A 13,338-nucleotide genomic window follows, 5' to 3' on the forward strand; every position below is an offset into this window, starting at 1 on the left:
TGAATGACATCGGGACAGATCGACCACTTGTGGGACTGGAAGGACCTGCTGAGGTGGTCCACCGATGTGTTCTGGACCCCTGGGAGAAAGGACGCCATCAGGTGGATGGAGTGGGCTATACAAAACTCCCACAGACAAATGGCTTCCCAACAAAGGGGGGACGAGCGAGCTCCCTCTTGCTTGTTGATGTAGAACATGCCCGTGGTGTTGTCTGTGAGGACCGCCACGCGACGGCCATGTAGATGCTCCCGGAATGCTTGACACGCCAGGCGCACCGCCATCAGCTCCCATACGTTGATGCGTAGAGAGAGTTCGGCTGTGGTCCATAGACCCTGAGTCTGGCCATCCCCGAGATGGGTGCCCCATCCAATGGATGATGCGTCTGTGACTAGAGACAATGAGGGTGTATGGAATGGGACTCCTTTGCATACGGCCCTGGGGTCTAACCACCAGTGAGGAGAGGCTAACACCGTTTCCGGGACGGTGACCACCATGTTTAGGCTGTCTCGACTTAGGGGCTAGACTGTTGTCAGCCAGGCCTGAAGTGGGCGAGGCCACAGTCTGGCATGCCTGGTCAAGTACGTGCAGGAGGCCACGTGCCCCAGAAGGCTTAAGGACGTCCTTGCCGTTGAGGTAGGAAAACTTTGGAGGCTCCGGATGAGACTCGCCAAAGATTGGAAGTGGGCGTCCGGTAGAAGAGCTCGGGCAAGTCTGGAATCTAAGATTGCCCCAGTGAACTCTATTCTCTGGGTTGGATCCAGAGTTGACTTTTCCACGTTGAGGAGAAGGCCTAATAGACAAAACATGGCCATGGTCGCTTGGATGTGGGACTGCACCTGTTCCCTGGTGCGACCTCGGATAAGCCAAACGTCGAGATACGGGAATACTTGGATTCGTTGCCAATGGAGGGAAGCTGCCACGACAGCTATACATTTGGTAAATACCTGGGGGGCTGAAGAAAGACTGAATGGAAGGACCATGAACTGATAGTGTTCGCAGTTGACCACAAAGCAAAGGAAACGTCTGTGCGCTGAATGAATCACTATGTGGAAATACGTGTCCTTTATGTCAAGGGCAGCATACCAGTCTCCAGGAAAGGTATGATGGTCCCCAAGGACACCATGTGGAACCTCAACTTTACCATGAATTTGTTGAGTCCGTGCAGGTCCAGAATAGGCCGAAGCCCACCCTTTGCTTTGGGGATTAGGAAGTAACAGGAGTAAAAACCCCTGCCCCTTAACTCCCTTGGAACCTCCTCGATCACGCCCATGGTTAGGAGCGTCTGCTCTTCCTGCATAAGGAGTTGCTTGTGAGAAGGGTCCCTGAAGAGGGACGGGAAGGGAGGGTGGGGAGAAAGAAAATTGGACAGAATATCCCTTTTCCATCGTGCAAAGAACCCAACGGTCCGTAGTTATGAGGGACAATGCACAGTGAAACGGGATAAACAATTCCGGAACAGTGGGGAAGGATCCTGACTGATGTCCGGTACACCATCCTCGGGCGCGCCTTCAAAAGTTTTGTTTGGGCCCCGCCGGAGGTTTAGCTGGGCCTTGGTTCTGCCCTGGCTGGTGGTTGGTGTACTTCTTACACCACATCTCCTACAAAAGTCCTGCCTTGGCTGAGGAGGGGGATAGGATCGTTGAGGCTGGGGTTTTAAGGGCCTCCGTTGTGTGACCAGTGTGTGCAACCCCAGGGAGCGCATTATGGCCCTAGAATCTTTAAGGCTTTGGAGCCTGGAATCAGTCTTATCCGAAAACAGGCCTTGTCCTTCAAAGGGAAGGTCCTGTAGGGTTTGCTGCAGTTCTGGCGGCAGGCCGGACACCTGCAGCCAGGATATGCGCCGCATGGCTATTTCCGACTCAAGGGTCCGGGCAACGGAGTCCGTGGCATCTAATGAGGCCTATAAGGAGGTCCTGGCCACTTTTTGCCGTCCTCTACCAGGGCCCCAAACTCATCTCTGGACTCCGGAGGTACTAGCTCCTTGAATTTTAACAGAGTTCCACGAATTGTAGTCATAGCGGCTCAGGAGCACCTGCTGGTTCACGACCCTGAGCTGCAGCCCCCCTGAGGAATAGATCTTGCGCCCGAACAAAATCGAGATACCTGGCGTCTTTCGACTTGGGCGCTGGAGCCTGTTGCCCGTGCTGCTCCCTCTCATTCACCAAGGCCACCACTAGCAAACACGGCTGAGGGTGAGCATAGAGGTACTCATAATCTTTGGAGGGGACAAAATATTTCCTCTCCACCCCTTTAGCAGTTGGAGAGATGGATGCAGACGTTTGGCAGATTGTTCTGGCCATGGTCTGTATGGTGCGAATGAGTGGTAAAGCCACTCGAGACGGGGCCTCCGCTGACAAGATGTCCACCACCTGGTCCTCCAAATCCACCACCTCCTCCACTTGGAGGTTCACGTTCCGTGCCACCCTACGCAGGAGGTCCTGGTGGGCATGGAGGTCTATTGGAAGGGGACCCGAGACCGTTGTCCCAGCCACCGCCTTGTCTGGGGAGCATGAGGACGATGCCACGGGAGCCAGGGGGTCCAGTGGTGTTTCCTGCTGGGTCGGGTCTTGTAGTCCGGGGTCCACGACTCCGGAGTCTGGCCCTGCCCCGGAGTTGAGGCTGTGGTTTCCATGCCCCCCGGAGCAGGATGGCTTATGGTTGCCTCTGGCACCTGAAGCTCTGAGTGGGCTGAGCGGGAGGCCCCGGATGGGGTGCCCTGGGCTTGGTGGTAAGCCCACAGTGCCCAAAAGGGCCACTGGGCAGACCCTTGGATGGGATCATGGTCTTCCTCTTGCCAACGGGCAGCATCACCCTTGCCGAGGCTATGAGCTGTGTGGCCGGGTCATGAGCCCGCATCGGACTGCGATGAATGTGAGGCAGATCGCGAAGGCCAAGGCAGTGCCGAACGTGTCTGTGTCAAGTCACCCGGACACGGTGGAAACTGGTACTGGGTGCCCGGGGATTGGTGCCACGACTGCGGGGAGCAGCGCTACAAAGCTGGGGTGCAGTGCCGAGACTGAGACCGGTGCCGCGATCTGGATCTTGATGATGATAGTCTCCGAGAGTGGCACCAAGACCTGCTCCGGGACGGTGACCAATGTGTAGAGCGGTGCCGGGAGTCTGACCAGCCCTGCGAGTCAGATCGGTGCCATGAGTACGACTGGCATTGCGAGTACGACCGGCGCCGCAAGAGGGAGCGGCGTCAGGACTGTGAGCGTCACAGGGACTGAGAACGATGTTGGGAGCAGGAACGGATCCAAGAACGGGACCGATGCCGTAGTTCCAAATGAGGAGCCGATGGCCGGATCAGAGATGGTTTGCCCCGGGACAGTACTGCACGAACAGGATCCAGTGCCACGGTTTGCGGTGATGTCGACTCTGTCATCGCAATGAGGTCTCTTGCCGCTGCAAAGGTATCCAGCGTTGATAGGAGCTGGGGCTCGACCACGCTACGAGTCAGGGAGCCCGTGTGCGCCGGACTCAATGGCTCTTCCCTCGGTGCCAGAGTCAGAGGCGCCAATGTCGGCGCTTGAACCCTCGGTTGCTCCACTACCAGATGCAACTCCGAGGCCAGTCCCGGGGCGCTGGAGACTGCTGAGGTGGAGCAGCTGTCTCTGGCCTGCGGTGCTGCTTTTGACCAGGCGAATGAGAACAGTGCCGGACTGACTGCACCGGTTGCGGTGCCGGGGAACTTCGGTGCCGCGGGTCTCTGTCAGAGTCCAACTGCGGTGCAGTACCTACTGCTGCCGCCGGGCCACTGCGCACCGAGGCGGTCGGCACCGGGTCTCGGCTTGCTGCTGGTGGATCTGGGCGAAGAGCCGCCTCCATCAGGAGCTGTTTTAATCGAAAGTCCCACTCCTTCTCGGTCCGGGGCCAAAATCCCTTGCAAATTTTGCACTTGTCTGCCTGGTGGGATTTCCCCAGACACTTCAGGCAGGAGTCGTGGGGGGTCTCCCGTAGGCATGGGCTTAGCACAAGATGAACAAGGTTTAAAGCCCAGAGCCTTGGGCATGAGCCCAAGCGGCAGGCGCGGAGGAGACCCCTTCTAACCCACTACTATAACTATATTAAAACTACAACAACTATAACAATTAACAAACTATGAAGACAGTATCGCTAGTGTGGAAGTAGATAAAGGGAATTTGAATGCAGGCCTCTGAAATGAGCAGGAGTCAGGCTCACACTAGCTTTAATAACGCGAGATTTGTAGAAGCGGGGATAGTGCGAAGCGAGTGGAAAACAACTGTGAAAGAGGCTGTTGTGACCTTGTATTAGATAAGAATAGAATGCAGACTATAAGAGAAATGGAAAGAAAAATAAAATATCATGAAGGAATATGTATAAACAATATGCAGTTGTTGCTTATTATTGTCTGTAATAAAGGTATAAATACTTGCTCAAATTGTTTATCTGGGAGAGACCTGCCTAGGTGGGGGAAAACCCTGTGTCCTAGTGCACTCTCTCCCTCTGTGCAATTGCTTGAGGTAATAAAGTGTATCTGATTTGCTGCACCCAACCTGAGAGCGAGAACTGTGTTTTTCTCTGACACTAGAGAGAGTGGAGAGCCGCAAAGCCAAGCTCCACAGTTCCAACGACAGTCACGGGCAGTAAGAAGGAACTGACGGGGCGCTGGGTCGCCTAGGGTATATATCTAGCGCCATGAAGGCGCCGCTCCAGGGGGCTCCACAGCCGACCCACCGGGTATTGCTAGGGTAAAAATTCTCTGACAATCGTGCAGGCGGTGCACGCACACCTAATTGGAATGGATATGAGCAAGCACTCGAAGAAGGAGGAGAAGGGCCCATAGGAGGGTTGGTGAGGGGAAGGGAAAAGAGTAAAGATCTTAGAGAGTGTACACACACACGCCTTATATGCCGCTCTCAGCATAGTCTTATTGATCCCCCAATCTTCTACCAGCACTGTGCGTCTAAACAACTCTTATTTGTATAGCACAGTCCAGGACACTTTATTAGAAAATTAGACTATGTCCCTGCCCCAAGATCAGTCACCAGGAGACCCACCATCCCCTCAGGGACCCAGGAAGTAGTTACCTCTCACAAGGAGGTGGGAGCCCATAGACCAGTCCTTGCCACCCTAGCACAGAAACAGAGATGCCGACAAAAAAGCACCAGGCTGTCACCAAAATCCTTGCAGAGCAAGCCATTTGAGAGGAGAAGAATGAAGTGTTTGCTGTTCTGCTGAATCATTAAGTTAGTTGCACCAGATTCCACCCACCTGTGCAAAGGTCTGTGAAGCAAAGTCTGAGATAAACTGCATGCATTAAGGGGGGCTAGCATTAGATTTCAAAAGGTGTGGCTGCTTCTTCAATCCTTGGCAAAGAAAATTATTTGGAACTATTTGCAGTAGCTTTATCTCTCAGAGACACAGCCTGAAAATTCGGTCTTTCTTGATACTAACCCATTAATAACAGTCCAAGTCTCTAGCACAGGGCGGGGTAGCTCCAGGAGCTCTTATGGCACCATATGGCAGTAGTGCACCCCATCATGGGGTGAGGAGGGGAGGAAAGGAAGGGAGTTCAGCAACAGAACAAACACGTCCAAGTACACTGTACACTACAGAAAAAGGCCTGTGTTAAGGGACTTTTACTCCAAGCCCCAACATCAGGCACCTCATGAGGGCAGAGGAGGCCAGAAAAAGAAAAGGAGGAGTGAGTGAGTGAGGAGGGACCCATGGATGGATAGAGGAAACAGAAGGAACCAGGGTAAATAAAAATCAATGATTAAAAAAAAATTGTTGTTTTTTTTAATACTTTTTAAAATTTAAATTGGATTTTTTTGATAAAATGCTTTTTGAGGAAAAAAATCTATCTAAAGATAGCTATAATTAAGATGCATTATAGCTCAAAGATATCTCATCATGGAATAGAAATTTTAAATTCCAATTCTATAGTATGAGACAATATATTCATGTAATGTTTAAGTTTTGTAAAGGAATTCCAATAGTTCACGGATTAGGGACCCAATTTTATGGGGTTCTAGGGGCTTCTGTACAGATTATTTAGGTTAATCTTTCTATCTACCCAGTGGGACTCAGTGCTCAGTCTAGAAGATACCATCAGAGATGCTTAGTTTTGCAGTTCTCAAACTGTGGATTTGTGTCTCCAGAGATAACATGCTTTTTAACAGCAAAAATGTTTTAAAATAAATAATATAGAGAGGGGAGAAATAACGGATCTCAATCCTATTGTCCCTCTGCAAAATTGTGTACACAGAGTAAATCCCTTACCTCTCTCTAAAAGTGCAAAGTTTCAAAACGTTCAATGAACAGCAGATTGTTGGGGGCAGAACAGATCTGGACAAGGAGAAGAAGTCTGGAGATAAATGTGAGAAGGGAAGGACAAGGCCCAAGAACCTCTTAAAGCCAACTGGCAAGGAGGTTATAGAAATGTCCTAATTCTGATTCACCAAAGAATGTCATGTGAAATCTTACATACAGCCAGGGTCACACTGATCATTAATATCATTGTGAAATGTATGTACAGATACCATATATGGAGTTATGTATATATACTGGGAATACCTTGATACATGATCTAAGAATTCAGAAGTCACCAGCAGAGGGAGAGAAACAAGTTTTCTTTCAGACAAAAGATGTTTATCAGTCTCTCTCTGTTGGATGTAAATTAAGCATTGTAAACTAACACAATGATGCCCCTTTACATACAAAGGTTTAAAGAAATGTGAAGTCAACAAGGATGCAGCACACTTGAAAAACAATCCATGGGATGGTTATGCCTCCCTTACCCTGCACCTAGGAAGGAAACAGGAAGTCCATTTACGGATTCTCAACCAACCTTGGCTCAAGATGCTGCAAAAGTCTTTGTGTGAAAAACTTCTTTAGACTCCAGGTTAACTTATTACTTAAGTTTAGTCTCTAGAAATCATGTAATTTTGATTTATATGTAACCTTTTGTTCCCAATATCTTTACTGTCTCCTGAATCTGTAATCCTTAATAATAAACTTATTCTTGTTTTCACTATAAAGATATATAAGTGCCGTGATATTAAGTCAGGTGCTGATCCTAAGTTGACTCACACAGGCTAGCGTGTACACTGTTCCATTGAGGATAGCAGACCTGGTATTTCTGTGAGTCTTCAGTGGATAAGGGGCTTGACACTGCAGGGAACGCTTCAAAGGGGCTCAAGGACTGGGGTGCACCTATTGCTAACCTGCAAGGCAAAGTAATGGTTGGCATAGCCCAGAGGTGTGTGCTTGGGTGGCTAATAGACTAGCGGTATCAGGGAGCTTACAATCAGTTAAGCACAAGCAAATGTCCCTCATGCTAGAGCCAGGAGAGTAACAAGGTGATTCTCAGCCCTGGGTACCCCAAGAACCATCAGTGTTGTCCATGGCCCAGGCAACAACAGAACTCAGTCCTTTTACCATGTGGGCCTCTCGCATTTCCCCTGAGATTCTGTGAATATGCAGGGGGCAACTTCACTTTGCAACAAGCTCCTGAAAGAGTCTGGTTTGTTTTAAAGCTCTGAGTTTCGCGCTGATGAAAGATGCCAGCTTACCAACGCTGGAGACTGACTTTACTATTCACCCACTCCACACAGCAGGGGCAGTAAGGCAGGCTTCCACCCGATGCACTGCCAGCATGCCTCCAGCTTGACCTGGAGGAAGCCCCAATAAGGGAGTTCCATCTCCTAGACCAGAGGTGGGCAAACTACAGCCCGTGGGCCACATCCAGCCTACAGGACCCTCCTGCCCGGCTCCTGGCCAGGGAGGCTAGCCCCCGGCCCCTCTCCTGCTGTTCCCCCGCCCTCGGCAGCCTCAGCTCACTGCGCCACTGGCACAATGCTCCGGGCGACAGGGCTGTGAGGTCTTACCAGGCAGCGCAGCTGCAGAGCCAGGGGCTCTCGGCGGCACAGCTGTAGCACCGCCAGCCACCGGTGCTCCAGGCAGCATGGTAAGGGGGGGTTGGATAGAGGGCAGTGGAGTTCGGGGTGGTGGTCAGGGGGCGGGTGTGGATATGGGTTGGGGCGGTCAGAGGGCGGGGAACAAGGGGGGTTGAATGGAGGCAGGGGTCCGGGGGGGGGCAGTCAGGAAAGAGTGGGGGTTGGATGGGGCGGTGGGAGGTCTGGGGGCGGTCAGGGAGGGGTGGATGGGGCAGGGAACAGGTGGGGTTGGATAGGGCGAGAGTCCCGGGGGGGGGGCATCAGAGGGTGAGAAGAGTGGGGGGATGTTAGCTGGGGGTGGGCCACGCCTGGCTGTTTGGGGAGGCACAGCCTCCCCTAACCGGCCCTCCATACAATTTCAGAAACCCCATGTGGCCCTCAGGGCAAAAAGTTTGCCCGCCCCTATCCTAGACCCAGCTAGGCATTGCCCTCACAAGGACCCAGTTAGTGTAAGAGGAACAAAATGGAGACCTGTCTCCTAGCAACTTGATTGAGACCTACCAATTTGTTTAATAAAAGCTACCAAACAGCATCAGATGGGGACAACTTTTGGTCCTTAACATCCTTGCCCTAGATTTTGGCAACAAAGACTCCAGTGCTGGTGTGTCTACCCCACCCCCAAACTCTCAAGCCCATTAAGTCCATCATTATTTTAAATTATCGTTTTCGCCAATATCACTGGAAGATACAAATCTCACTCCCTCCCTCTTGACATTTTCCATTTGGCAAGTAGTAATCCCTATCCTTTCCCCTCCCACCCTACATTTAGAATGGCATTTTAAGATAACTGCTGCTTCATTTTATTTCACTAACAGTCAGGACAGATTTTATATCAGGGCTAGTTATATGAAGACAAAAGCCACTTCCCTTCTGGTCCGCCCCACAAATTCTGGCAGCTACTTGTAGAGGGGGATGTGCATTTCAATAGAATGGGGGATGTTTCTTTTAACCCTATGCTGCACTGAGATTTTTTTAAACTGAGTGGAATACTCTGCATCAAGTTATTCTAGGGCAGGCTGCTATTGAGAGTCCTCTTCAGAATGATACAAACACACATAACAGGCAGTAAAAACAATGACCCATGCCTTGCAGTATTCAGGAAATGTTTGAATGCAAAGAACATCCTCTTCGCAAACCTCTAAAATACTCCAGCAAGTTTAGCACCCCATGTGTCCAGTTGCTCTAGACAAGACTTTGGGTATAGCTACACTTCAATCAGAGCTATCTCTGCAGATGCCGAAACATACCGAGTCTTCCCAGCCTCCAGAGACCTAAATCATGAGTTGGGCACCAACAAGTCTGAGGTTTTTCTCACACACACACACACAGAGGGTTTTTTTTTTGCTTTTACACCCACCCACCCCGAGGGGGTTTTCTGCGCTTTTACACGCACCCCCACCCCGGGGTTTGTTTTTTTTTGCGCTTTTACACCCCCACCCCCAGAGGGGTGTTTTTTGCTTTTACACACACCCCCCCACCCCCACCCCCAGAGGGGTGTTTTTTGCTTTTACACACACACCCCCACACAGAAGGATTTTTTTTGCTTTTACACACACGAGGGTGGGGGTTTTGTCTACCTTTTGATGTTTGAACTCCCCTTGCCCACCCCCAGTGCAGGTAAGAGGGAGACACGGAACTGGGCTCCCCCAGGCACCCTGGCGAGGGGACTCTGGGCCCAGCGGCAGGAGCTCTCGGCCCCCATCCGCCGGCCCAGCAATTAAAGCAAATTCGCCCCCTCGCCCCAAAGAGCCTCAGCCCCGCCCCCCGGGAGCTCAGCAGCCCGCGGGGAAGCCGCGCTCCGCCTCACCTCCGCTCCTTCTGCAGCTCTTCCTCGGCCTCCGGGGCGGCCCCAGGGGCTCCTCGCGAGCCTCGGGCGCTGCCCAGGCCGGCTGCGGCAGCGAGGCGGGAAGGAGCAGATCCGCCATCTTCTCGCGGTTGCTCGGAGGTGAGCGCAAGACAGGCCCCGCTTCTCCCCCTCAGCGGCGGCTTGCGTTGCTGAGGGGCGAAAGAACGAGAGCGCGCTCTACCTTGCGTAGCTTTGATTGGTTATTCTCCCAGGGGCAGCCGGCCAATCAGAGGGCGCTCACTCCCGCGAGGCCCGGTCGCGGGCCGGCCCGTGCTCTCGGGGCCTGCTGCCGCTGGGTAGTCACCCTCTCCCTGCACGACAGACAAGCCCTTCCCTCTGTCCCAACTGACATGCTGGCCCGAAGCTGGAGCCTCCGCCCTTGTCCACCTCCAACACGCTGGCTGCCATGCAGTCAGCATTTACTTCTTTGCTCCGGTCGTTAGGCTGGCAGATCCTGCCTCAACCCACAGAGTCCCACAAATGCTTTCTAGGGTCTGCCTGTAGATTAGCAGCAATCTTACTTCTATTACCAAAGGCCTCATGAGACTAAGAGACCATATTATGATAGCTAGGGAACAGGAAGATGCCTGCCTTAGAGAAGAGTGAGAATAGGCACAGAACTGGCCACCACAAAGCAGCATTGTCTATGCATTCATCATGCTTATAACTAGACCTGGAAACCTCAAAGTACTTTGCTTACACAAACAAGTTTATAGGTGCCCACATCCCAGAAAGGTACGAGAGGGGATAGCAAACTGAATGATACTATTTCATCACTTCATTGAAGGTGAACTAACCCCATTCTTTAGATTTCAGATGAGACAGAAGATTTGGTACAGTGAACTTTCAGGTGCTATTGTGCTTTTTCCTCACTCTCCACTACTGGTACAGCACACAAAAATAAACACAAGTCCTGTCCATGCTACAACTTCTGCCATTGCTAGTGGTAGCAGCATGGGTCCTAAATTTGCAAGTATAACTGCAGTGTTATAGAATACCCATAAAAACAGAACATGCAGCTGTACCAAAACTCAAGACATTTAGATAAGTATTAGACTGCTGTACTGTAAGACTGCCATGTCAGACACATCAATACCCAAGTTCAGGAGAGACAAAGTTGATGTGCTTTTTCTTTTTTTTAGTAACAACACATCACTGATTGCTATCAAACCACTTCAGACAGTTGATATGACATAAGATTTTCTATTCCAGATTACCAGAAACCTGTACCTGTTTCAGAAGGCTAACACCACCCCTACTGTAGTTGATCAAGTTTCATAATTAAGTACCGCACATTGGTAAGGTGTAGCAGCTAGTTTATGAGATAGAAAAGGTGTTATAGAGTTAAGTGCCAAATAACTTAATCCCTAAAATTACAACAAAAAAAGTCTAGAGAAATGTAAGAAAAGATATGACTAAAATTTGACCCAATGCCAATCCAGGGGTAGGATCTAGGGGTGGGAACCTCCCCCCCACACACTATTTTAGGCACCTGAGATTTTTATCATAAATTGGGGATACCATGATCAAAGACAAGCAAGAAGTTGTAACTAAATGTTTTGAGTTTTTCCTTTTCCTGTACAGCAAGCAGTAAACGGGGGTCTTTTCGGTAAATGTCTGGAGAGTGATTCCTCCCTAGGTCAGGCTTCTCTTGGTAACTGAAGACCAAAGTATATTATTTCCCCTGTCTTCATGTATGAGATAACTAAAACAGTTTATAGATGGGCAAATGACTTTCATCTAAGGATTGGTAGATTCTGTTTGGTATATCATGGATCACAAAATCATTTCTAAACAGGTAGAGCTAAGTGATCTTAACTAAGTCCTATGAAACTGAAATATGTACTTAATTCAATTACTTAGAAGAAGCCTTTTAAAAGTTACTCAACTGAAATGTTTCTTATAAACCCACATCACCACTTTCAGGACCACTCCTTAGACAAGCAAATTAATTAACATTAGGAATCTTAAATTCAAAGTAAGTCCCATTAGTTGTTTTCCACAATTAGCTTACTTTCAGTCTGAACAATCTAGTGTTAACTGAAGTTATTAGTTCTTTAAGTTAAAACATACAATTTCAATATGCCATTACAATTATTACAAGAACAGTTTAATCCCCTGGGAGTGCTTTTGCAAACATCTCACCAATGATGCTGAAGTCTTGGTGGTATTGCATTGCAGAAGCAGTGCTGGAATAACAAGTTGGTTCTTCTTGATGTTTACCTTTTGTTTGTTTGGAGATGAGATGGAGTGTGGTAAGTTGGTATCTGAATTCAGAAATATTTATACTCTTCTTCCATAGTCTCACTGAAGGTGGAGTCTCTCTTTAATCTCTCTTTCAGGGGCTTGACAGGATCCAAATATCAGCTGCTGTTACTTTTACTGGCTCAACACCTTTATAGGATGGTCCTAGTAGCATCTTCAGTTCATGAATATGCAACCTGCTAATACATACAAAGTTGTAAATCTTCAATATCCTGGTCATATTGCTGGTCTCTCTGATGGAAAACAGTGCCATTTACAGTCAACTATTTAGTTCATTTGGAGATATTTATTCATCAAGGTTTAATACCTGAATTTATTTCAAATTACTCCAAAACACATTTCTATTTAAAATTTGCTCTGCTTTTAAGTAGTCATTTTAAATTTTGGTAATTCTTAAACCGAGTCAAAGGCAGTGTAGTCTAAATACTTGAAGATGTGGTTCTTTTTTCAGACGTTGGTAAGAAAGTTTCTTAAGCACTACCAGATACCTAATTAATTCCCCAATTCATATAAACATTCTATAGTCAAATAGCTTCTTGTAGTAGTAACCAGTTATAACAAGGTCACTTGATTTTATATTCGTACATGAATAGTGAGATGTTATGTAACAGTACTATAAGAAAGTTACTGCATCATATATTTGCGTATAGATACAAAGTGTTTGCAAATGACCATCACAAAAGGAACTTATACCACCTTAGGCATTTAAGGAATTAGAAAGGTTCTCGCCACTATAGTGGAAACATGTAGAAGTAATCAACATAATTCCCACTTTTATGCATTTCCTTAACATTAAACAGAGTTTAGAGTGCCTATATATATATATATAAAAATAAAAACCACCTTTCAACTAGAGTATGTCTAGCATTCTTTGTGCAAGGTTAAAACTGAAGTGTCTTTCTGGAGAAAGGGGTGATAAAAGATTCCTGGCCTAGCTTCTGTGGCCTTGATAAACCAGGTGCTCATATCCCTTAAAGAGAGGTGTCCTGCTCTTTGAGAAGACACTCCTGTTGGCTATTTTACTTTTAACCAAACAGTTCCCAACATTACTCATCTACAGTAGCTTCACCCACAATTCACAATTAAAAAGTTCTTACCAAATGCTATGCAAGGCAGTGGTCACATTTATATTGCTAGAAAGATGCTTAAAACAAAAAAATAGGTACAGTATTACAGCAAAACAGAAGAGTGGTAAAGGCAAAGTGTTATTTGAAAAGATGGCCCCAAAACACTGCTCTTCTGTACCAAGGTGGACACAGCAATACCAATCTATAGAGCTTCCATATTATAATGGAAAGAACTATT

At 48.5% G+C, this 13,338-nt stretch overlaps 1 protein-coding gene across 5 annotated transcripts in view; it reads right to left on the minus strand.

The window, feature by feature from the left end:
• The window catches only part of TREH (trehalase), a 44,156-nt gene extending 34,093 nt beyond the window's left edge, over nt 1-10,063 (minus strand). The window contains exon 1 of one of the 5 annotated variants that reach the window (XM_048827306.2): nt 5,052-5,259. In XM_048827306.2, the coding sequence (XP_048683263.1) occupies nt 5,052-5,164 (113 nt within the window). In that variant the 5' untranslated portion in view covers nt 5,165-5,259. The other 4 variants (XM_075122242.1, XM_075122240.1, XM_075122241.1 and 1 more) reach the window with 4 other exon arrangements.
• Between the last annotated feature and the right edge of the window lie 3,275 nt (nt 10,064-13,338).

This window comes from Caretta caretta, chromosome 22 (genome assembly GCF_965140235.1).
Source record: "Caretta caretta isolate rCarCar2 chromosome 22, rCarCar1.hap1, whole genome shotgun sequence".
Taxonomy (NCBI): domain Eukaryota; kingdom Metazoa; phylum Chordata; order Testudines; family Cheloniidae; genus Caretta; species Caretta caretta.